Consider the following 25,361-nt stretch of genomic DNA (forward strand, 5'->3'; position numbering starts at 1 on the left):
ATATAGATGAATCCTTGGGGATTTCAATGCATGGGTTGATGATGAGCTCTCACTTCTTGGCCAAGACCTCCTGTGCACAATGAATGCTCTGGGTCTCATACAATTAATTTATTCTGCTACATGTAAAAGTGGTCCCACTCTTAATTTTGTCTTCCAGGTTGGATTAGAAGTTTTTGACCTGAAAATAAACCCAGTTATGTTGTGAGACCACCACTCAATTTGGTTCTCAGTTGTAACCCCTCAAAATAGAACATTGCCCATGAAGTTGACTAGGTATCATCCAAGAAGGGGTATGACTCCCTAGGTTCTTGTACCACGTCTGGATCTCTCTGCGGTATTGGCTTGCCTGTGAAGATCCTTGTATCCTAGTCCATTACCATAATAGGGATGTGACAGCTGCAACAGATATTGTCCCTGTGCATAAACAACTCAAAATTCCACACCTTCAAGCTCCTTGGTTTAACAACAGTCTTAATGAACTCAAGAAAAGGAGTCGTAGGGATGAAAGACGATGGAGAAAGACTAATCTGGTAGAGTATAAATTAAAACTAATCAAACATATTGGAAACTATCAATCCAAAATCACCCATAAGAAAACAGAGTTCTTGTGAAATGAGATCATGGGAGCAAACAATAGGCCAACTAAGCTTTTCCATAGTAAGGAAAAAGTGAAACAGCCCTATAAGCTGTTTATGGTACAAAAGATTTTACATTTATTCATAAGATGGTACACTTTAAAGAGATTACCGTTGCAATGGAAAAGTGGTAAATGATGAATTCAAAGAAAAACAAATTGCATAAAATGAAAGGGCACATATTAGCACTGCAATTAATTACTAGAAATATATGAGCCAGGATTTATGTGTAGGATTTGTCCATGGAGACTGGCCACAATCCTGGGAAGAAAGTATGCGAGAGTGGTAGTTACTAACATGGTGGTTAGATGGATGACCTCTTGCAGCTTGTTTTTAGACCAGAAAAAGTTCTATTGAAAGCTCTGGCCTTGTCCTCTGTTATAAGTAGCAGTGATATTCCCACTCGTGGACTTCTAGGCTTGTCTCCTGGTATAATCCAAATTGCAGTAGTACCCAGCTCCTTTTCCGTAGAGATGCTTTGAAATAAGCATAACTGCAGCCTGATGAACCCTCTCCCAGTCAAGATACAATGAGTTTGCAAACTTCTTTGCAGAAAACATATCGTTGTCCGGGCTAAGATACCCAAAGTGCCATCAAAGGAGTGCCAAATTTCCAAGTCCGCCAATGTAAGACACCTGTCTTCCTGTACCAGCTTTGACCCAATAGATATAGAAAACATTGCTGAAATTACCCGAATATGTGTATACATAAATATATATATATATATATATATACAAATCCTCTTTAACACATTCATGCACTTAACTTGAGAGCTCGTTGTCAATGCCCTTTATTTAATAACACATTTTAATATACTGCTATACCCAGGATTCAAACCTATAACCTGTTGAATCAAACATCGTACTCTTTGAGCTATTTGATCCTGCATAAAATCTACGAACACTATATGAAGCTACTGATACTTTGTTAAAAAAAATAATCAGCTTTGCAATTGAGCAGATCTACTGTATGTAATGTGCAGCCACAGATCCAATCTCTTGCAGCCACACACTAAACAGATCTGCTCAGCCATAATGCTGATAATTTTTTCCCAAAGTACAAGGTAAGTTTCAAATAGTTAAAATTCTCTATCTTAGAATTATCTACCTTCCGATTCAAGGGCAGCTAACTCAATGAATAGAGTGTCTGACTGCAAGGCCACAGGCAATGGGTTTGAATCCCAGGTATGTCAGCATCTTGAAATTTAATAAAGGACAGTGTGACTGAATAACAAAGAAATCTCAAGATGAGTTCATGAATGTTGTATAGGTATTAGCAACAGAAGGGGACAGGGGCGGTCAGGAGATGCTGGGCTTCAAAAAGGAGAGAAGCGCCAACTGAAAGTAATGAAAGCAGATATTTGACAAGTGCAACCAACAGCGCCCCTGCCCTGCAGCGCTATGTGCGGTGCCCCCTCTGCACACACCTAGTTACGGCCCTGACAAAAACACTCAGCGATGAGTCAGTAGGGATGTGCACTTGCAATTTTTCGGGTTTTGTGTTTTGGTTTTGGGTTCGGTTCCGCGGCCGTGTTTTGGGTTCGACAGCGTTTTGGCAAAACCTCACCGAATTTTTTTTGTCGGATTCGGGTGTGTTATGGATTCGGGTGTTTTTTTCAAAAAACCCTAAAAAACAGCTTCAATCATAGAATTTGGGGGTCATTTTGATCCCAAAGTATTATTAACCTCAAAAACCATAATTTCCACTCATTTTCAGTCTATTCTGAATACCTCACACCTCACAATATTATTTTTAGTCCTAAAATTTGCACCGAGGTCGCTGGATGACTAAGCTAAGCGACCCTAGTGGCCGACACAAATACCTGGCCCATCTAGGAGTGGCACTGCAGTGTCACGCAGGATGGCCCTTCCAAAAAACACTCCCCAAACAGCACATGACGCAAAGAAGAAAAAAAGAGGCGCAATGAGGTAGCTGTGTGAGTAAGATAAGCGACCCTAGTGGCCGACACAAACACCTGGCCCATCTAGGAGTGGCACTGCAGTGTCACGCAGGATGGCCCTTCCAAAAAACACTCCCCAAACAACACATGATGCAAAGAAGAAAAAAAGAGGCGCAATGAGGTAGCTGTGTGAGTAAGATAAGCGACCCTAGTGGCCGACACAAACACCTGGCCCATCTAGGAGTGGCACTGCAGTGTCACGCAGGATGGCCCTTCCAAAAAACACTCCCCAAACAGCACATGACGCAAAGAAGAAAAAAAGAGGCGCAATGAGGTAGCTGTGTGAGTAAGATAAGCGACCCTAGTGGCCGACACAAACACCTGGCCCATCTAGGAGTGGCACTGCAGTGTCACGCAGGATGGTCCTTCCAAAAAACACTCCCCAAACAACACATGATGCAAAGAAGAAAAAAAGAGGCGCAATGAGGTAGCTGTGTGAGTAAGATAAGCGACCCTAGTGGCCGACACAAACACCTGGCCCATCTAGGAGTGGCACTGCAGTGTCACGCAGGATGGCCCTTCCAAAAAACACTCCCCAAACAGCACATGACGCAAAGAAGAAAAAAAGAGGCGCAATGAGGTAGCTGTGTGAGTAAGATAAGCGACCCTAGTGGCCGACACAAACACCTGGCCCATCTAGGAGTGGCACTGCAGTGTCACGCAGGATGGTCCTTCCAAAAAACACTCCCCAAACAGCACATGACGCAAAGAAGAAAAAAAGAGGCGCAATGAGGTAGCTGTGTGAGTAAGATAAGCGACCCTAGTGGCCGACACAAACACCTGGCCCATCTAGGAGTGTCACTGCAGTGTCACGCAGGATGGCCCTTCCAAAAAACACTCCCCAAACAGCACATGACGCAAATAAAAATGAAAGAAAAAAGAGGTGCAAGATGGAATTGTCCTTGGGCCCTCCCACCCACCCTTATGTTGTATAAACAGGACATGCACACTTTAACCAACCCATCATTTCAGTGACAGGGTCTGCCACACGACTGTGACTGAAATGACGGGTTGGTTTGGACCCCCACCGAAAAAGAAGCAATTAATCTCTCCTTGCACAAACTGGCTCTACAGAGGCAAGATGTCCACCTCATCATCATCCTCCGATATATCACCGTGTACATCCCGCTCCTCACAGATTATCAATTCGTCCCCACTGGAATCCACCATCTCAGCTCCCTGTGTACTTTGTGGAGGCAATTGCTGCTGGTCAATGTCTCCACGGAGGAATTGATTATAATTCATTTCAATGAACATCATCTTCTCCACATTTTCTGGAAGTAACCTCGTACGCAGATTGCTGACAAGGTGAGCGGCGGCACTAAACACTCTTTCGGAGTACACACTTGTGGGAGGGCAACTTAGGTAGAATAAAGCCAGTTTGTGCAAGGGCCTCCAAATTGCCTCTTTTTCCTGCCAGTATAAGTACGGACTGTCTGACGTGCCTACTTGGATGCGGTCACTCATATAATCCTCCACCATTCTTTCAATGGTGAGAGAATCATATGCAGTGACAGTAGACGACATGTCCGTAATCGTTGTCAGGTCCTTCAGTCCGGACCAGATGTCAGCATCAGCAGTCGCTCCAGACTGCCCTGCATCACCGCCAGCGGGTGGGCTCGGAATTCTGAGCCTTTTCCTCGCACCCCCAGTTGCGGGAGAATGTGAAGGAGGAGATGTTGACAGGTCGCGTTCCGCTTGACTTGACAATTTTGTCACCAGCAGGTCTTTGAACCCCAGCAGACTTGTGTCTGCCGGAAAGAGAGATCCAAGGTAGGTTTTAAATCTAGGATCGAGCACGGTGGCCAAAATGTAGTGCTCTGATTTCAACAGATTGACCACCCGTGAATCCTTGTTAAGCGAATTAAGGGCTCCATCCACAAGTCCCACATGCCTAGCGGAATCGCTCCCTTTTAGCTCCTCCTTCAATGCCTCCAGCTTCTTCTGCAAAAGCCTGATGAGGGGAATGACCTGACTCAGGCTGGCAGTGTCTGAACTGACTTCACGTGTGGCAAGTTCAAAAGGTTGCAGAACCTTGCACAACGTTGAAATCATTCTCCACTGTGCTTGAGACAGGTACATTCCACCTCCTATATCGTGCTCAATTGTATAGGCTTGAATGGCCTTTTGCTGCTCCTCCAACCTCTGAAGCATATAGAGGGTTGAATTCCACCTCGTTACCACTTCTTGCTTCAGATGATGGCAGGGCAGGTTCAGTAGTTTTTGGTGGTGCTCCAGTCTTCTGTACGTGGTGCCTGTACGCCGAAAGTGTCCCGCAATTCTTCTGGCCACCGACAGCATCTCTTGCACGCCCCTGTCGTTTTTTAAAAAATTCTGCACCACCAAATTCAAGGTATGTGCAAAACATGGGACGTGCTGGAATTTGCCCATATTTAATGCACACACAATATTGCTGGCGTTGTCCGATGCCACAAATCCACAGGAGAGTCCAATTGGGGTAAGCCATTCCGCGATGATCTTCCTCAGTTGCCGTAAGAGGTTTTCAGCTGTGTGCGTATTCTGGAAAGCGGTGATACAAAGCGTAGCCTGCCTAGGAAAGAGTTGGCGTTTGCGAGATGCTGCTACTGGTGCCGCCGCTGCTGTTCTTGCGGCGGGAGTCCATACATCTACCCAGTGGGCTGTCACAGTCATATAGTCCTGACCCTGCCCTGCTCCACTTGTCCACATGTCCGTGGTTAAGTGGACATTGGGTACAGCTGCATTTTTTAGGACACTGGTGAGTCTTTTTCTGAGGTCTGTGTACATTTTCGGTATCGCCTGCCTAGAGAAGTGGAACCTAGATGGTATTTGGTAACGGGGGCACACTACCTCAAGAAATTGTCTAGTTCCCTGTGAACTAACGGCGGATACCGGACGCACGTCTAACACCAACATAGTTGTCAAGGCCTCAATTATGCGCTTTGCAGCAGGATGACTGCTGTGATATTTCATCTTCCTCGCAAAGGACTGTTGGACAGTCAATTGCTTACTGGAAGTAGTACAAGTGGTCTTCCGACTTCCCCTCTGGGATGACCATCGACTCCCAGCAGCAACAACAGCAGCGCCAGCAGCAGTAGGCGTTACACGCAAGGATGCATCGGAGGAATCCCAGGCAGGAGAGGACTCGTCAGAATTGCCAGTGACATGGCATGCAGGACTATTGGCATTCCTGGGGAAGGAGGAAATTGACACTGAGGGAGTTGGTGGGGTGGTTTGCGTGAGCTTGGTTACAAGAGGAAGGGATTTACTGGTCAGTGGACTGCTTCCGCTGTCGCCCAAAGTTTTTGAACTTGTCACTGACTTATTATGAATGCGCTGCAGGTGACGTATAAGGGAGGATGTTCCGAGGTGGTTAACGTCCTTACCCCTACTTATTACAGCTTGACAAAGGCAACACACGGCTTGACAAATGTTGTCCGCATTTCTGGTGAAATACTTCCACACCGAAGAGCTGATTTTTTTGGTATTTTCACCAGGCATGTCAACGGCCCTATTCCTCCCACGGACAACAGGTGTCTCCCCGGGTGCCTGACTTAAACAAACCACCTCACCATCAGAATCCTCCTTGTCAATTTCCTCCCCAGCGCCAGCAACACCCATATCCTCCTCATCCTGACATCTTCAATCTGACTATCAGGAACTGGACTGCGGGTGCTCCTTCCAGCACTTGCAGGGGGCGTGCAAATGGTGGAAGGCGCATGCTCTTCACGTCCAGTGTTGGGAAGGTCAGGCATCGCAAACGACACAATTGGACTCTCCTTGTGGATTTGGGATTTCGAAGAACGCACAGTTCTTTGCGGTGCTTTTGCCAGCTTGAGTCTTTTCAGTTTTCTAGCGAGAGGCTGAGTGCTTCCATCCTCATGTGAAGCTGAACCACTAGCCATGAACATAGGCCAGGGCCTCAGCCGTTCCTTGCCACTCCGTGTGGTAAATGGCATATTGGCAAGTTTACGCTTCTCCTCCGACAATTTTATTTTAGATTTTGGAGTCCTTTTTTTACTGATATTTTGTGTTTTGGATTTTACATGCTCTGTACTATGACATTGGGCATCGGCCTTGGCAGACGACGTTGCTGGCATTTCATTGTCTCGGCCATGACTAGTGGCAGCAGCTTCAGCACGAGGTGGAAGTCGATCTTGATCTTTCCCTATTTTTGGAACCTCAACATTTTTGTTCTCCATATTTTAATAGGCACAACTAAAAGGCACCTCAGGTAAACAATGGAGATGGATGGATACTAGTATACTTATGGATGACGAGCGACTGCCGACACAGAGGTAGCTACAGCCGTGGACTACCGTACTGTGTCTGCTGCTAATATAGACTGGATGATAATGAGATGAAATCAATATATATATATATATAATATCACTAGTACTGCAGCCGGACAGGTATATATATTTATTATGTAATGACTGATGACGGACCTGCTGGACACTGTCAGCTCAGCAGCACCGCAGACTGCTACAGTAAGCTACTATAGTAGTATGTATAAAGAAGAAGAAAGAAAAAGAAAAAAAAAACACGGGTAGGTGGTATACAATTATGGATGGACCAGCGACTGCCGACACAGAGGTAGGTACAGCCGTGGACTACCGTACTGTGTCTGCTGCTAATATAGACTGGATGATAATGAGATGAAATCAATATATATATATATATAATATCACTAGTACTGCAGCCGGACAGGTATATATATTTATTATGTAATGACTGATGACGGACCTGCTGGACACTGTCAGCTCAGCAGCACCGCAGACTGCTACAGTAAGCTACTATAGTAGTATGTATAAAGAAGAAGAAAGAAAAAAAAAACACGGGTAGGTGGTATACAATTATGGATGGACCAGCGACTGCCGACACAGAGGTAGCTACAGCCGTGGACTACCGTACTGTGTCTGCTGCTAATATAGACTGGATGATTATGAGATGAAATCAATATATATATATATATAATATCACTAGTACTGCAGCCGGACAGGTATATATATTTATTATGTAATGACTGATGACGGACCTGCTGGACACTGTCAGCTCAGCAGCACCGCAGACTGCTACAGTAAGCTACTATAGTAGTATGTATAAAGAAGAAGAAAGAAAAAAAAAAAAACACGGGTAGGTGGTATACAATTATGGATGGACCAGCGACTGCCGACACAGAGGTAGCTACAGCCGTGGACTACCGTACTGTGTCTGCTGCTAATATAGACTGGATGATAATGAGATGAAATCAATATATATATATATATAATATCACTAGTACTGCAGCCGGACAGGTATATATATTTATTATGTAATGACTGATGACGGACCTGCTGGACACTGTCAGCTCAGCAGCACCGCAGACTGCTACAGTAAGCTACTATAATAGTATGTATAAAGAAGAAGAAAAAAAAAAAAACACGGGTAGGTGGTATACAATTATGGATGGACCAGCGACTGCCGACACAGAGGTAGCTACAGCCGTGGACTACCGTACTGTGTCTGCTGCTAATATAGACTGGATGATAATGAGATGAAATCAATATATATATATATATAATATCACTAGTACTGCAGCCGGACAGGTATATATATTTATTATGTAATGACTGATGACGGACCTGCTGGACACTGTCAGCTCAGCAGCACCGCAGACTGCTACAGTAAGCTACTATAGTAGTATGTATAAAGAAGAAGAAAGAAAAAAAAAAAAAACACGGGTAGGTGGTATACAATTATGGATGGACCAGCGACTGCTGACACAGAGGTAGCTACAGCCGTGGACTACCGTACTGTGTCTGCTGCTAATATAGACTGGATGATAATGAGATGAAATCAATATATATATATATAATATCACTAGTACTGCAGCTGGACAGGTATATATATTTATTATGTAATGACTGATGACGGACCTGCTGGACACTGTCAGCTCAGCAGCACCGCAGACTGCTACAGTAAGCTACTATAGTAGTATGTATAAAGAAGAAGAAAGAAAAAAAAAAAACACGGGTAGGTGGTATACAATTATGGATGGACCAGCGACTGCCGACACAGAGGTAGCTGCAGCCGTGGACTACCGTACTGTGTCTGCTGCTAATATAGACTGGATGATAATGAGATGAAATCAATATATATATATATATATAATATCACTAGTACTGCAGCCGGACAGGTATATATATTTATTATGTAATGACTGATGACGGACCTGCTGGACACTGTCAGCTCAGCAGCACCGCAGACTGCTACAGTAAGCTACTATAGTAGTATGTATAAAGAAGAAGAAAGAAAAAAAAACCACGGGTAGGTGGTATACAATATTAAATATATATATATTATATACAATTTTATATATATATATATATATATATATATATTAAACTGGTGGTCAGGTCACTGGTCACACTATTAGCAACTTGCAAGTAGTACTCCTAAGCAGACAATCACAATATATATTATACTGGTGGTCAGTGTGGTCACAATGGCAGTGTGGCACTCTGGCAGCAAAAGTGTGCACTGTACGTTATATGTACTCCTGAGTCCTGCTCTCAGACTCTAACTGCTCCCCACTGTCAGTGTCTCCCCCACAAGTCAGATAATATACAGTCACACTATCTATCACTTCAGCAAGTTACTAGTACTCCTCCTAATGCTCCCCAAAATTACTACTGTGTCTCTCTCTACTGTCTCACTCTCTTCTCTATAAACGGAGAGGACGCCAGCCACGTCCTCTCCCTATGAATCTCAATGCACGTGTGAAAATGGCGGCGACGCGCGGCTCCTTATATAGAATCCGAGTCTCGCGATAGAATCCGAGCCTCGCGAGAATCCGACAGCGGGATGATGACGTTCGGGCGCGCTCGGGTTAACCGAGCAAGGCGGGAAGATCCGAGTCGCTCGGACCCATGTAAAAAAACATGAAGTTCGGGCGGGTTCGGATTCCGAGGAACCGAACCCGCTCATCCCTATGAGTCAGCTTGTAGTATTTAATTAAATACATGTTAACATCAACAATGTGACAAGATCCCGGACAGATATCCCAGGCGCTACCTGTGTGAGTGGGGACAAAGTCCCACCCTGCGGGAAATCTCTCAGTGGGAGCGAATGTGGGCAGAAGGTGATATCACCATAGTACAGTATCTCAATAACCAGCTGCAAACATTCCCCAGCCAAAGTTGAAAAACAAAGTAAAATCAAACATCCAGCTCAGAGGGCGCGTAAAAGAGCTAACATTTCCAATCAATTTATTAGATATAGGCCCTGATGGATATAGAGGGGGATGAGCTTGAACATTCCAGTAACTATAAGTTGCTCAAGCGTCTGTCACCATACTCTATAACATACTGAGGGGCTAATTCAGTAAGGATCACTATTTTGATCCCCTGCCCAGTTTCCTGATTATCGAGAAACTGCGAAGGACCCATTCTGTGCATTTGCACAACTGTTTCTGTGTGATCGCAGGCAGCCGTCCATAAGCCTCTGCCTGATTCACAGGGCAGAGGCGTTTGGGGGCAGGGGCAGCCAGCATTGCTGGAAACGGGGGCTAGGCCAAGGTCTGTGCATAGAGACACAGATTTCCTGGCCTCGCAAGGCCCTCCTGCGATGGCCCGCCTGTGTAAGCTGAGGCTTACTCAGCAGGCCATTTGTGGGGAACATAGCGACCTTCGGTAGTGATGTAGATCCCAGGCTGCGACGCCAGTCACAGCGCTGGGAACACAAATGCAGCAAGCAGGTGTTTAACATCTACTGTATTTGCATTTTTAGTGATTTGCATTTGCAAAGCTGCTTGCATACTGCAGAAATGGAGAACAAAAACGATGAATCATGTGGCATACTGTATGTTCCACAACTACGACAAAGTTTGTCAACAAGTGATATAACATTTGTATTCTATAAGCCTTTATTTAACAATAAAGACAAAAATGTATAGTAAAAGGTAATTTCTCTGACGTCCTAAGTGGATGCTGGGGACTCCGTCAGGACCATGGGGATTAGCGGCTCCGCAGGAGACAGGGCACAAAAGTAAAAGCTTTAGGATCAGGTGGTGTGCACTGGCTCCTCCCCCTATGACCCTCCTCCAAGCCTCAGTTAGATTTTTGTGCCCGGCCGAGAAGGGTGCAATCTAGGTGGCTCTCCTAAAGAGCTGCTTAGAGTAAAAGTTTGTTAGGTTTTTTATTTTCAGTGAGTCCTGCTGGCAACAGGCTCACTGCTACGAGGGACTTAGGGGAGAGAAGTGAACTCACCTGCGTGCAGGATGGATTGGCTTCTTAGGCTACTGGACACCATTAGCTCCAGAGGGAGTCGGAACACAGGTCTCACCCTGGGGTTCGTCCCGGAGCCGCGCCGCCGACCCCCCTTGCAGATGCCGAAAAGTGAAGGTCCAGAAACGGCGGCAGAAGACTCTTCAGTCTTCATAAGGTAGCGCACAGCACTGCAGCTGTGCGCCATTGTTGTCAGCACACTTCATAGCAGCGGTCACTGAGGGTGCAGGGCGCTGGGGGGGGGCGCCCGGGGCAGCAATGATAGTACCTTATTCTGGCTAAAAATACATCACATATAGCCCCTGGGGGCTATATGGATGTATTTAACCCCTGCCAGGTCTCAGAAAAACGGGAGAAGAAGCCCGCCGAAAAGGGGGCGGGGCCTATTCTCCTCAGCACACAGCGCCATTTTCCCTCACAGAAATGCTGGTGGGAAGGCTCCCAGGCTCTCCCCTGCACTGCACTACAGAAACAGGGTTAAAACAGAGAGGGGGGGGCACTTATTTGGCGATATGTATATATATATTAAAATGCTATAAGGGAAAAACACTTATATAAAGGTTGTCCCTGTATAATTATAGCGTTTTTGGTGTATGCTGGCAAACTCTCCCTCTGTCTCCCCAAAGGGCTAGTGGGGTCCTGTCCTCTATCAGAGCATTCCCTGTGTGTGTGCTGTGTGTCGGTACGTGTGTGTCGACATGTATGAGGACGATGTTGGTGAGGAGGCGGAGCAATTGCCTGAAATGGTGATGTCACTCTCTAGGGAGTCGACACCGGAATGGATGGCTTATTTAAGGAATTACGTGATAATGTCAACACGCTGCAAGGTTGGTTGACGACATGAGACGGCCGGCAAACAAATTAGTACCTGCCCAGGCGTCTCAAACACCGTCAGGGGCTGTAAAACGCTCATTTACCTCAGTCGGTCGACACAGACACGGACACTGACTCCAGTGTCGACGGTGAAGAAACAAACGTATTTTCCTTTAGGGCCACACGTTACATGTTAAGGGCAATGAAGGAGGTGTTACATATTTCTGATACTACAAGTACCACAAGAAGGGTATTATGTGGGGTGTGAAAAAACTACCTGTAGTTTTTCCTGAATCAGATAAATTAAATGAAGTGTGTGATGATGCGTGGGTTTCCCCCGATAGAAAATTATTGGCGGTATACCCTTTCCCGCCAGAAGTTAGGGCGCGTTGGGAAACACCCTTTAGGGTGGATAAGGCGCTCACACGCTTATCAAAACAAGTGGCGGTACCGTCTCCAGATAGGGCCGCCCTCAAGGAGCCAGCTGAGAGGCTGGAAAATATCCTAAAAAGGTATATACACACATACTGGTGTTATACTGCGACCAGCGATCGCCTCAGCCTGGATGTGCAGCGCTGGGGTGGCTTGGTCGGATTCCCTGACTGAAAATATTGATACCCTTGACAGGGACAGTATTTTATTGACTATAGAGCATTTAAAGGATGCATTTCTATATATGCGAGATGCACAGAGGGATATTTGCACTCTGGCATCAAGAGTAAGTGCGATGTCCATATCTGCCAGAAGATGTTTATGGACACGACAGTGGTCAGGTGATGCAGATTCCAAACGGCACATGGAAGTATTGCCGTATAAAGGGGAGGAGTTATTTGGGGTCGGTCCATCGGACCTGGTGGCCTCGGCAACAGCTGGAAAATCCACCTTTTTTACCCCAAATCACATCTCAGCAGAAAAAGACACCGTCTTTTCAGCCTCAGTCCTTTCGTCCCCATAAGGGCAAGCGGGCAAAAGGCCAGTCATATCTGCCCAGGGATAGAGGAAAGGGAAGAAGACTGCAGAAGGCAGCCCATTCCCAGGAACAGAAGCCCTCCACAGCTTCTGCCAAGTCCTCAGCATGACGCTGGGGCCGTACAAGCGGACTCAAGTGCGGTGGGGGGTCGTCTCAAGAGTTTCAGCGCGTAGTGGGCTCACTCGCAAGTGGACCCCTGGATCCTACAAGTAGTATCCCAGGGGTACAGACTGGAGATTCGAGACGTCTCCCCCTCGCAGGCTCCTGATGTCTGCTTTACCAACGTCTTCCTCCGACAGGGAGGCAGTATTGGAAACAATTCACAAGCTGTATTCCCAGCAGGTGATAATCAAAGTACCCCTCCTACAACAAGGAAAGGGGTATTATTCCACACTATATTGTGGTACTGAAGCCAGACGGCTCGGTGAGACCTATTCTAAATGGGAAATCTTTGAACACTTACATACAAAGGTTCAAATCAAGATGGAGTCACTCAGAGCAGTAATAGCGAACCAGGAAGAAGGGGACTATATGGTGTCCCTGGACATCAAGGATGCTTACCTCCATGTCCCAAATTGCCCTTCTCACCAAGGGTACCTCAGGTTCGTGGTACGGAACTGTCACTATCAGTTTCAGACGCTGCCGTTTGGATTGTCCACGGCACCCCGGGTCTTTACCAAAGTAATGGCCGAAATGATGATTCTTCTTCAAAGAAAAGGGGTCTTAATTATCCCTTACTTGGACGATCTCCTGATAAGGGCAAGGTCCAGAGAACAGTTGGAAGTCGGAGTAGCACTATCTCAAGTAGTTCTACGACAGCACGGGTGGATTCTAAATATCCAAAATCGCAGCCGTTTCCGACGACACGTCTGCTGTTCGTAGGGATGGTTCTGGACACAGTCCAGAAAAAGGTGTTTCTCCCGGAGGAGAAAGCCAGGGAGTTATCCGAGCTAGTCAGGAACCTCCTAAAACCAGGAAAAGTGTCAGTGCATCATTGCACAAGAGTCCTGGGAAAAATGGTGGCTTATTACGAAGCGATTCCATTCGGCAGATTCCACGCAAGAACTTTTCAGTGGGATCTGCTGGACAAATGGTCCGGATCGCATTTTCAGATGCATCAGCGGATAACCCTATCTCCAAGGACAAGGGTGTCTCTCCTGTGGTGGTTACAGAGTGCTCATCTTCTAGAGGGCCGCAGATTCGGCATTCAGGATTGGATGCTGGTGACCACGGAGGCCAGCCTGAAAGGCTGGGGAGCAGTCACACAGGAAAAAAAAAAAAAAATTTCCAGGGAGTGTGATCAAGTCTGGAGATTTTTCTCCACATAAATATTCTGGAGCTAAGGGCAATTTACAATGCTCTAAGCTTAGCAAGACCTCTGCTTCAAGGTCAGCCGGTATTGATCCAGTGGGACAACATCACGGCAGTCGCCCACGTAAACAGACAGGGCGGCACAAGAAGCAGGAGGGCAATGGCAGAAACTGCAAGGATTTTTCGCTGGGCGGAAAATCATGTGATAGCACTGTCAGCAGTGTTCATTCCGGGAGTGGACAACTGGGAAGCAGACTTCCTCAGCAGGCACAACCTCCACCCGGGAGAGTGGGGACTTCATCGGGAAGTCTTCCACATGATTGTGAACCGTTGGAAAAGACCAAAGGTGGACATGATGGCGTCCCGCCTGAACAAAAAACTGGACAAGTATTGCGCCAGGTCAAAAGACCCTCAGGCAATAGCTGTGGACGTTCTGGTAACACCGTGGGTGTACCAGTCGGTGTATGTCTTCCCTCCTCTGCTTCTCATACCCAAGGTATTGAGAATTATAAGACGTAGAGGAGTAAGAACTATACTCGTGGCTCCGGATTGGCCAAGAAGGACTTGGTACCCGGAACTTCAAGAGATGCTCACAGAGGACTCATGGCCTCTGCCGCTAAGAAGGGACTTGCTTCAGCAAGTACCATGTCTGTTCCAAGACTTACCGCGGCTGCGTTTGACGGCATGGCGGTTGAACGCCGGATCCTAAGGGAAAAAGGCATTCCGGAAGAGGTCATTCCTACCCTGGTCAAAGCCAGGAAGGAGGTGACCGCACAACATTATCACCACATGTGGCGAAAATATGTTGCGTGGTGTGAGGCCAGGAAGGCCCCATGAAGAAATTTCAACTCGGTCGTTTCCTGCATTTCCTGCAAACAGGAGTGTCTATGGGCCTCAAATTGGGGTCCATTAAGGTTCAAATTTCGGCCCTGTCGATTTTCTTCCAGAAAGAATTGGCTTCAGTTCCTGAAGTCCAGAAGTTTGTCAAGGGAGTACTGCATATACAACCCCCTTTTGTGCCTCCAGTGGCACTGTGGGATCTCAACGTAGTTCTGGGATTCCTAAAATCACATTGGTTTAAACCGCTCAAATCTGTGGATTTGAAATATCTCACAGGGAAAGTGACCATGCTGTTGGCCCTGGCCTCGGCCAGGCGAGTGTCAGAATTGGCGGCGTTTGTCTCAAAAAAGCCCATATCTGATTGTCCATTCGGACAGGGCAGAGCTGCGGACTCATCCCCAGTTTCTCCCTAAGGTGGTGTCAGTGTTTCACCCGAACCAGCTTATTGTGGTACCTGCGGCTACTAGGGACTTGGAGGACTCCAAGTTGCTAGATGTTGTCAGGGCCCTGAAAATATAGTTTCCAGGACGGCTGGAGTCAGGAAAACTGACCTGCTGTTATCCTGTATGCACCCAACAAACTGGGTGCTCTTGCTTCTAAGCAGACGATTGCTAGTTGGATGTGTAGTACAATTCAGCTTGCACATTCTGTGGCAGGCCTGCCACAGCCAAAATATGTAAATGCCCATTCCACAAGGAAGGTGGGCTCATCTTGGGCGGCTGCCCGAGGGGTCTCGGCTTTACAACTTTGCCGAGCTGATACTTGGTCAGGGGCACACCCTGACTGAGGAGGACCTGGAGTTCTCTCATTCGGTGCTGCAGAGTCATCCGCACTCTCCCGCCCGTTTGGGAGCTTTGGTATAATCCCCATGGTCCTGACGGAGTCCCCAGCATCCACTTAGGACGTCAGAGAAAATAAGAATTTACTTACCGATAATTCTATTTCTCGTAGTCCGTAGTGGATGCTGGGCGCCCATCCCAAGTGCGGATTGTCTGCAATACTTGTACATAGTTATTGTTACAAAAATCGGGTTATTATTGTTGTGAGCCATCTTTTCAGATGCTCCGCTGTTATCATGCTGTTAACTGGGTTCAGATCACAGGTTGTACAGTGTGATTGGTGTGGCTGGTATGAGTCTTACCCGGGATTCAAAATCCTTCCTTATTGTGTACGCTCGTCCGGGCACAGTATCCTAACTGAGGCTTGGAGGAGGGTCATAGGGGGAGGAGCCAGTGCACACCACCTGATCCTAAAGCTTTTACTTTTGTGCCCTGTCTCCTGCGGAGCCGCTAATCCCCATGGTCCTGACGGAGTCCCCAGCATCCACTACGGACTACGAGAAATAGAATTATCGGTAAGTAAATTCTTATTTATGGACTATTGTGACTAGTAAGAGGTGGACAATTTTTCCAGTTTTGGGACTCAACTAATTTTAGTAAACAGATATTATGTATTTATAATACCTACCGATAAAATTAGAACGGTAGTTTCAGCATGAAATGTAAGGGGCAGGGGCACACATGGTGAAACATAGAGAAAGAGATCCACCTACCGAATGGGAGACAGAGGAACAAGAACAAAGCAGAGAGAGAGACAGGGGGTGATAGCGACAAATAAGACACACTTATGTCCTTTCTTGTTACAGTATTTTGATTTTATGACACAGAAATGTAAAAAAAAAAGCCAATAGCCCATGCTGGAAGCTGTTCTCAGCGAGCCTGTGCTATTTACAAACTCAGGATAAAATAAGACATAAAAACAGTAAAAATGTGAAAGTGTAAGCACCCTCTGCAGCATAAACAGCAGCCAGATGACAATGCCAAGAGTACTATTAAGGACCTGATTCTGAGTCACACACACAATGAAAAGTCGCAAAACTACAACTCGCTTTTGTAACATGCGGGGGGGGAGGGGGCTGCCCAGCACAAGGCAAGGCCGCCCCGCATGCCGGGTCCTGCCCCCCCGCTAACATGCAAGTGCATCGATATACAGCGATGCCCTCGCATGATTAAGGTTGCCCCCTGCCTACGCAGCCTAGCTGCAAATCGTGAGGAAACACCTCCGTTGTCCGGACCGCGCCCCTTAAACGGAGCATCGACATCCACAAAATGCAGCATCGATGCACCGTTACCTCCCCCCTCCAGGTCTTAAACTGTTATCGCAGTTTAAGACCTTGCACATGCATTCACCGGCATGTACGCACTGGCGCGCGCATGTGCACTTGTGCTGAAATTGCCGAATAGCAATTTCAGCACAATTGCGTCTACAGCTGAATTAGCCCCTTGGTCTACAAATTCCTCTTGTGTACATCTGTGCAGCCGAACCTGCAAAGACTGAAGAAGCCACTTTTAGCGTCTGTGCACTCTGTTATAGCAATTGTTGCATCCTTATACGCCACCATCAGTCACACCATTGAAATTTGCACCAGCCGTATGGCAGCTGCAGTGTCCTATCTGTCCATGGCCTTGTATGCTTGCAGCTGTGCGGCTGGAAACACAGCATTGACACAACCGTGATACCCCCATAATACTCTCAGTGAATGGCCCATTTTTGTGTGCAGTACTAGCCACCTCTCAGGATTGCCAATCGCTTTTCCACCACCTTTCTTATATTGTCTGTTCTGAGCACAACAGCATCTTTGTGCGTACACACTGCGTGACACAAACACCTTAGGGGTTTCCAGAACTTCTCCCGCATGCACAGTTGCAAATAATCACTAATAATAATCAACATCAGCATTATGTGCAGATTATCTGTGATTCAGGGATAAGGGGGTTATTCAGGTTTGTTAGCAAACCAAAAAAAAAAAAACACTTATGCGCAAAATCGTGTGCACTGCAGGTGGGAGAGATGTAACATGTGCAGAGAGAGTTAGATTTGGGTGGGTTATATTGTTTCTGTGCAGGGTAAATGGCTGCTTTATTTACTGCAATTTAGATTTCAGTTTGAACAGGGGCGCAGCCAGAACTTTGTGGGCCCCATAGCAACATTTTGAAGGAGCCCCAGTGCCTCTAGAGCTACACTTCTCTGCAGCAATTGTTAATTTTATGCCATCTAATAGTGCCCTAGTTCATTTTCTGAACCAAAGTAGAGCTATATTTAATGTTATACCCCACAGTAGTGCCCTAGTTTCTATTATGAATCGTAGTAATGCTTACGTTCACCCTATGTCACATTTCAGAACTGCCAGTACACATTATGCCACACAGTACCCCAATTCACATTATGACATACTGTATAGTGCTCCCCGTTCATATTGGGCCTCATTACAGTACCCCGGTTCATACTATATAACATAAAAATGCCCTCCAGTTAATTTTATATACCACACTACAATGAGCAGGTCCCGGGGGATACCTAGATATATTGCAGGCCTAAGGAACAAGTTTGAAAGGAACCCTACGTACCATCCAATGGCAAAAAATTTATATAACACATGTAACTTTGGCAGGGAAGGTGGGCCCATCTCAGCTCTGGGCCCCATAGCAGCTGCACTGCCTGGACATATGGTAGCTATGCCTTTGAGTTTGAACACACCACACCAGTCCACCACTGCTTGGTATTTTGCCCTCCCACATAACATAAACTGACATGCTGCATATTGTAACATACTCTGGCTTGTTAATGCACATGGAGAAATTGCTTGAAACTCTAGTGATTCTACGCAGGACTGAGTTCTTGTGAGGTGACCTTCATCATTATGGCATGACTGTAATTCAAAAGGAAGGAAGAACAATGTTATTTTTTGTATTGGATCTAGATAGAGCCAGTACTGCATTTACCATATAGGAAGACAAACACATGCCTAGAGCAACACTACACAGTGGCAGCATAGAATACAAATTGCTTTATTCTAATTTATTCCTTTTTCTTTTTAAATTGTCACTTATGTCCTGCATATTTACTCACAAAACCAAAAACAATTCTATGTTCTCTACTTTAATCCTGCACTTATTCTTATGTGTCAAATCAGTTATACTCATTCTTGCCAACTTTATATTTATCATCTTTGGGAGTTCCCAGAGGGAAGATGCCCATAGCTTTGATGGCACAATTCGCTGAGAATGGCATCATCACCCCCTGCCCATTTCACTAGAAAGTGGGCAGATGTGGGAATGTCACCCTCTATTATATTAGTCATTGGGCACTCCCTAAAATTTGTGAGTCTCCTACGTGCCGGGGGAGTAGATAAGTATAACTATGATGTAAGATCATTATAACGGGTTGGGGTAGATACTAGGCCAGCAGGTGTGTGGGAGATGGGGGTGGGGTGGGGGACTGGGCAAGCTCAATGGAGGCTCATGTGGGCTCGGTAGCTCGCTGCCACAGGTCCTATTCCCACTCTGTGGGTGTCGTGGACACCCAGGAGTGGGAATAGACCCTGTTAGCCAGTATCCTGACTGCCGGGATCCCGACCGCCAGCATATCAACTGCATCCCATTGTAACCATATCACATTTTATTTGGACAGTAGAAATGTATGTATGTTGTAAACAAAGTAGAATGATAGATGAGTTTAGGGGGATTACAAATGCATCTACTTAATAAGAGCTGCCAACTTTCCCTGATTTCCAAGGACAGTTCCAGGTTTTAAATATTGTAACAGGACATGTACCTTTTTCTTAATACTGACCAGCTGCAAAATAAGTAGTTATGGTACACTTACCGTCGATAACTCTATTTCTCCGAAGTTCACAGTATCCACAGGATAACATTGGGATATAAGGTAGCGTCAGCAGAATGGCACCAATCGATCAAAGCTTTCAGCCTCCCAGAATGCAATGAGCCAGTCTCCTATATCCCCGCCTCCTGGCTCAGACAATTCAGTTATTTTTCAACGCTCAAGGCAGGAGCATCATAGAGAACCCTAATCAGGCGAGAAGAACACATACACACACTTCCACACAAGAGGGAAGAGGTTAGTAAGTGTAAAGATCCTCAAATCAGGTGCGTCAGGGTGGGATCCCTGTGGATACTGTGGACTTCGGAGAAACAGAATTATCAACAGTATGGCTACCATAACTACTTATTTCTCCTGCAGGGTCCACAGACTATCCACAGGATAACATTGGGCTGTCCCAAAGCAATATTAGTGGAGGGGACGCTCCTGATTGAATAGGAGAATCCTTACATATCTTTCAGCTGAGGTACCACATTGTACTGCCTATGAAGGACCTACCTTACGAGTAGAGTGAGCCGACACATTAGCCGGAATAGGGAGATCAGCTAGAGAGTATGCTTCTGAAATGGTCATCCGAAGCCACCTCGCCAGTGTCTGCTTGTCAGCAGGCCATCCTCTCTTGTGAAAACCGTAGAGAATAAAGAGAGTGTCTGTCTTTCTGATAGCACTGGTACGATCCACGTAGATCCTTAAAGCATGGACTTCGTTCACTAATGCATCTCCTGCAGAAGTCCGGTCTCTGAAAAGCCGGAACAACAACCACTTCATTAAGGTGTAATTTAGAGATCACCTTATGAAGATAACCAGATCTAGTTCAGATAACTGCTCTGGATGAAATACCAGAAAAGGAGGGCAACATGATAACGACCCTAAATCTGAGACTCTTCTAGCTGAGGCAATTGCCAGTAGAAAGAAAACTTTTGCTGTCAACCATTTCAAATCCACTTTATTCAATGGTTCAAATGGGGCAGCTTGAAATGCCCTAAGGACGATTTCTAGATCCCAAGGGTCTGTAGGGGGAACAAAAGAAAGCTGAATGTAAAGCATTCCTTGAAAAAAAGTGCAAACATACTGCTGGTTAGCAATTTTCTTTTGGAACCATACAGTTAGTGTCGACACTAGTACCTTTAAGGAAGACACATGTAGACTTTTATCCATTTCTGCTTGAAGGAATGCTAGAACTCTTAAAACTCTGAAAGACCTCTGGTCATAATTTCTGGCAGTGCACCACTGAATATAAGCATGCCATAACCGGCAATAAATGCGAGACAAGGATGGTTTCCTTGCCTTAAGCATTGTTTAAATTACCTGCTGCAAAAACCCTTTTGCTTTCAGGATGGATGTCTCAAAAACCACGCCGTCAAAGACAGCCAATCCAGGTGTTTATAATGACAAGAACCCTGAGACAGTAGATCTGGACGTTGAGGCAGTAGAAACGGAATATCCCCGGACAGACTCTGCAGATCTGTGTACCAATGTCTTCTGAGCCATGCCGGAGCTATTAGTATCACGGTGCCCTTTCCTTGTTTGATTTTCCAAATCACCCTGGGGAACAGGCAATTGGGCAGATGAAACACCCATCTCACTGACAGAGCATCCACGAAGATCGCTTTGGAATCCTTTGTTCTTGACCCGTATGCGGGAACTTTGTAGTTCTGACAAGAAGCCATGAGGTCTATCTATGGCAGCCCCCACTTGTCTACCAGAATCTGGAAGACTTCTGGGTGTAAGGCCCTTTCGATAACATGAATGGCATGTCGACTGAGAAAATCCGCTTCCCAGTTTTGGACTCCCGGAATGAACACTGCGGACATGGACAGATGATGAAATTTGGCCCACCGTAACATGCAACTTACTTTCTTCATTGCCTTTTGGCTGCGAGTTCCTCCCTGATGATTGAGGTACGCTACTGCCGTTGCATTGTCCGAGCAAACCTGAACCGGTTTTCCTTGAAGTATGTCATTTGCCTGAGTAAATGCCATACATATGGCCCGAAGTTCCAATATATTTGTTGACAGGCAACTTTCTTTCTTGGTCCACTGTCCCTGAAAGCAACACTTTTCTGAGACTGCTCCCCAGCCCTGAAGACTGCCGTTCGTTTTCAGAATGTCCCACTCTGAGATCCAAAAGGGTTGCCCTTTTTCCAAATGGGATGTCTGTAGCCACCAGGCTAACGACCTCCATACTTCCTGAGGAAGGACCATAGTCTGAGTTTTTATCGTCTGATGCAGTCCATAGCATCTGAAAAGCATCAGACGTTGAAGGGGCCTTGAGTGAAATTAAGCATATTCCACCATGTCGAAATTTGATACCATAGATCCCATCACTCGCATTGCTGCATGAATGGATACTCTTCAACTGTGTAGTAGCTACTGAATACTTGTCTGTATTATGGATATTTTGTTCAGATGTAGAAAAATTCTGAAGCCTGGAATCCAATACAGCCCCCAGGTGCGTCATGTGTTGTGACGGAACCAGGGAAGACTTTGCCCAATTTATGAGCCATACTTGGCTTTGTAAACAGGCTATTGTCATTTGTAGATGGCACTGGAGAATTTCCTGAGATTGAGTCAGGATTAACAGGTTGTCCAGCTATGGGAAAATCCTTATCCCCTGACGACGGAGATAGGCAGCCATCACCACCATAATTTTCGTGAACATTCTTGTAACTGTAACCAGTCCAAATGGTAGGTCCTGAAACTGAAAATGTTGCCAGAGGATAGCAAACCTGAGATAGCACTGATGGGACAGTGCTATAGGTACATGTAGGTAAGCATCCTGGATATCTAGAGATACCATAAAATCCTCTAGCTCCAAGGACAAGCTCATGAAACGTAACGTTTCCATATGAAAACAAGGCACCCAAATGTATCTGTTCCAAGTTTTGAGATTGAGAATGGGCCGGTATGACTTATTCGGTTTCTGTACTAGAAACAGGTTGGAATAGAAACCTTGTCCCTGCTGAGCAGGAGGAACCACTACTATCATCCCTGATTGTAACAACTTCTGAACTTCCTCCCGTAAAAACTTATGGCTGCTAAAAACCAGCAGCCCACTGACCATGCTCCAGGTCCTGCCGCACCAACAAAAAACCTGAATTGCCTGAGGCAGGAGCACTGGCGTAATTACTGCCTCACAGCCACTGCGGTGGCTTGGAGGCGCGGGGCTGCGGGGGCGCCGCCGCTGCCACTGATTGCTGTTGTGAGTTTTGGGAAGGAGCCGGAGGGCACGTGCCTCCCCTGTGTGTCCCTCCTTGGTCTCCGGTGGCAGCGGCGTGTCTGTCAAAGAAGTGCCTATTCATGAGCCAATCAGAGCTCACAGACCAGCAGCCAATCAGGAGCCACAGCTGCCGGTCCGCGAACTGGCACTTCATTTGACAGACACGGCGCTGGAGACACAGGATGAACACAGCCAGGAGAGGCGTGCGCTGTGCCCTCCAGCCCCTTCCCAAAACTCACAGCAGCGGGGGAGTCCCAGTGAGGGTGTGTAACTGGCACTGGGGGGCATATTTGGCACGGGGGGTATATGTGTAACTGGCACTGGGGGGCATATTTGGCACTGGGGGTATATGTGTAACTGGCACTGGGGGGGGCAGATTTGGCACTGGGAGTATATATGTACCTTGCACTGGTAGGGGGGGCATATTTGGCACTGGGGGTATATGTGTAGCTGGCACTGGTGGGATATGGGGCACTGGGGGCATATGTGTATCTGGCACTGGGGGCATATGTGTTTCTGACACTATGGGGGCATATTTTTATCTGGCACTGTGAGGGAATATCTGGCACTGGGAGCACAGCCCTAGCAACAAGCATTACTCCCTGGTAACAAGCACAACACCCAGCTCATGAAATCCCTGGCAACAAGCATTACCCCCTAGCAACGAGCATGACACTCAGTGCATGAAACCCCTGGCAACGAATATTACCCACTGGCAACAAGCTTGAAACCAACCCAGCGCATGATACCTCTGGCAACAAGCGTAACACCTAGCACATGAAACCCCTGGCAATGGGCATGACACCCTGAGCATGAAAACCCCTGTCACCGTGCATGGAACCAAGAACATGAAACCTCTGGCAACGAGCAGGTAATTTAAAAGTAATTAGAAGCCTTACTGTAGGGCGTAATGGGCATTGCGGTGTGTGGCATGATGTATCACAGGCACTATGGTGTGTGGTATACTATATCACGGGCATTGTGGTATGTGGTATAATGTCTGAGGGGCATTGCAGTGTGTGACATAATGTATAACGGGCATTGCAGTGTGTGGCATAATGTGTCACGGACATTGCGGTATGTGTCATAATGTGTCACAGGCATTGTATGTGCTATAATGTATCAGGGTCATTGCAGTGTGTAGCATAATGTATAACGGGCATTGCAATGCATGGCATAATGTGTCACAGGCATTACGGTGTGTGGCATAATGTGTCGGGGGCATTACGGTGTGTGGCATATTGTGCCATGGGCATTATTGTGTGTGGCATAATATCTAAGGGCCAGTGCAGTATGTGGCATAATGTATACTGGGCATTACTATAAGGAGGAAAAATGACAAATAATGTAAGGGGCATGAATCAGAATTAATTTTTTTCCGGTGGTGGCCAACGTCTGGGCGTGCAGGTTGCAAAACTGGGGAATAAGGTAGTCTTTTCCTGCAATGCCACACCCCTTTATGAAAAGCCACGCCCATTCCAGCAAGGCAACACCCCCTTTTTGAGGCGCGCAGTTTCATCCCTTTGCTATTGGCAATTATGGGGGGGGGGGGGGGCGCCAGAGAATGTTTTGCCTTGGGGGAAAAAAACTTCTAGGTATGCCACTAGACAGGAGGCGGGGATATAGGAGACTGGCCCATTGCATTCTGGGAGGCCGAAAGCTTTGATCGATTGGTGCCATTCCGCTGAAGCTACCTTATATCCCAATGTTATCCTGTGGATTCTGTGGACCCTGCAGGAGAAATATAAAATAAAGCAATTCCAAATATGAGATGCAATTCTTATCATCTACTCTTACTCGCTCGGCTGTATAACCCCATATTTTTTGAAAAGGAGCTATTCTAGAGCAAAAACTGTCACTGTTATCAAATTCAGTAAGTGTACAATGATTCTCCCAAGGCATCTGCTCCCAAGGTCCACTGAGGTGATACTGCGGCTTGCGAGGTGCACCAATTGTGTAGCAAAGATGCTTCACTTTTTCCACCGTGCACATTTTCAGCTCTATCCACAAAGTTACAGGCAGATTGATCCAGTTCCAGGGACCATGAATTGGGTTTGCACCTTAATCTGCATTAGGCAGACAAGTTGGCAGACCTGCACACACACACAGGGCCGTCTTAACAGCAGTGAAGGCCCCTGGGCACAGCAGTGCTCTGGGCCAGTTACCCATCCTCCAGCAGTAGGGATAGGGCTGCTATCAGCGTCAGCTTTGATGTCCCACCGGTGGTAGGGGGTGTTCTATCTTGCACTCAGCATGTAGGTCCTGGAGCAGTAATATCTGCTAATTACTCCTTTACTGCACTGATAGGGTGAGAGGGAGAACACTAAACTGTTGGAGGGGGCATTGTGCTAAATGAAGTGGCCCTGGTGCATGACTTCCAGGGTGGTAGGGGGTGTTTAATATACGTAGGGGAGGGGTGGATAGTGGAGTGGGCTTAATATCCAGCATTTTCTGGTGAGAGAGCAGCTTGCTTGACTGCAGATATCTCCAGTTCCTGGACATAGATTTCTTAGCTTTGAATATGATAGAATACTAGGGGATCAAAGTTCAGGAGCCAGGATAATCCACCAACGAAATTATAAAACTGCAAACCAGATGTGTGGAGCTGGAGCAGAGGCCAGCTGCTTGAAGGATGATATCCCTTTTTCTGAGCATAGTAATGACAAGCTGCCAGTTTCCACTGAAAG

The 25,361-nt window shown here is 46.5% G+C and overlaps 1 protein-coding gene across 2 annotated transcripts in view; it reads right to left on the reverse strand.

The window, feature by feature from the left end:
• The window catches only part of LOC134932005 (transient receptor potential cation channel subfamily M member 7-like), a 359,306-nt gene that overhangs the window by 65,718 nt on the left and 268,227 nt on the right, over positions 1-25,361 (reverse strand). For both annotated transcript variants that reach the window (XM_063925995.1, XM_063925996.1), the window contains exon 24: positions 18,388-18,484. In XM_063925995.1, the coding sequence (XP_063782065.1) occupies positions 18,388-18,484 (97 nt within the window). The remainder of the gene's footprint in view (positions 1-18,387; positions 18,485-25,361) is intronic.

Source organism: Pseudophryne corroboree, chromosome 6, assembly GCF_028390025.1.
Source record: "Pseudophryne corroboree isolate aPseCor3 chromosome 6, aPseCor3.hap2, whole genome shotgun sequence".
Lineage (NCBI taxonomy): Eukaryota > Metazoa > Chordata > Amphibia > Anura > Myobatrachidae > Pseudophryne > Pseudophryne corroboree.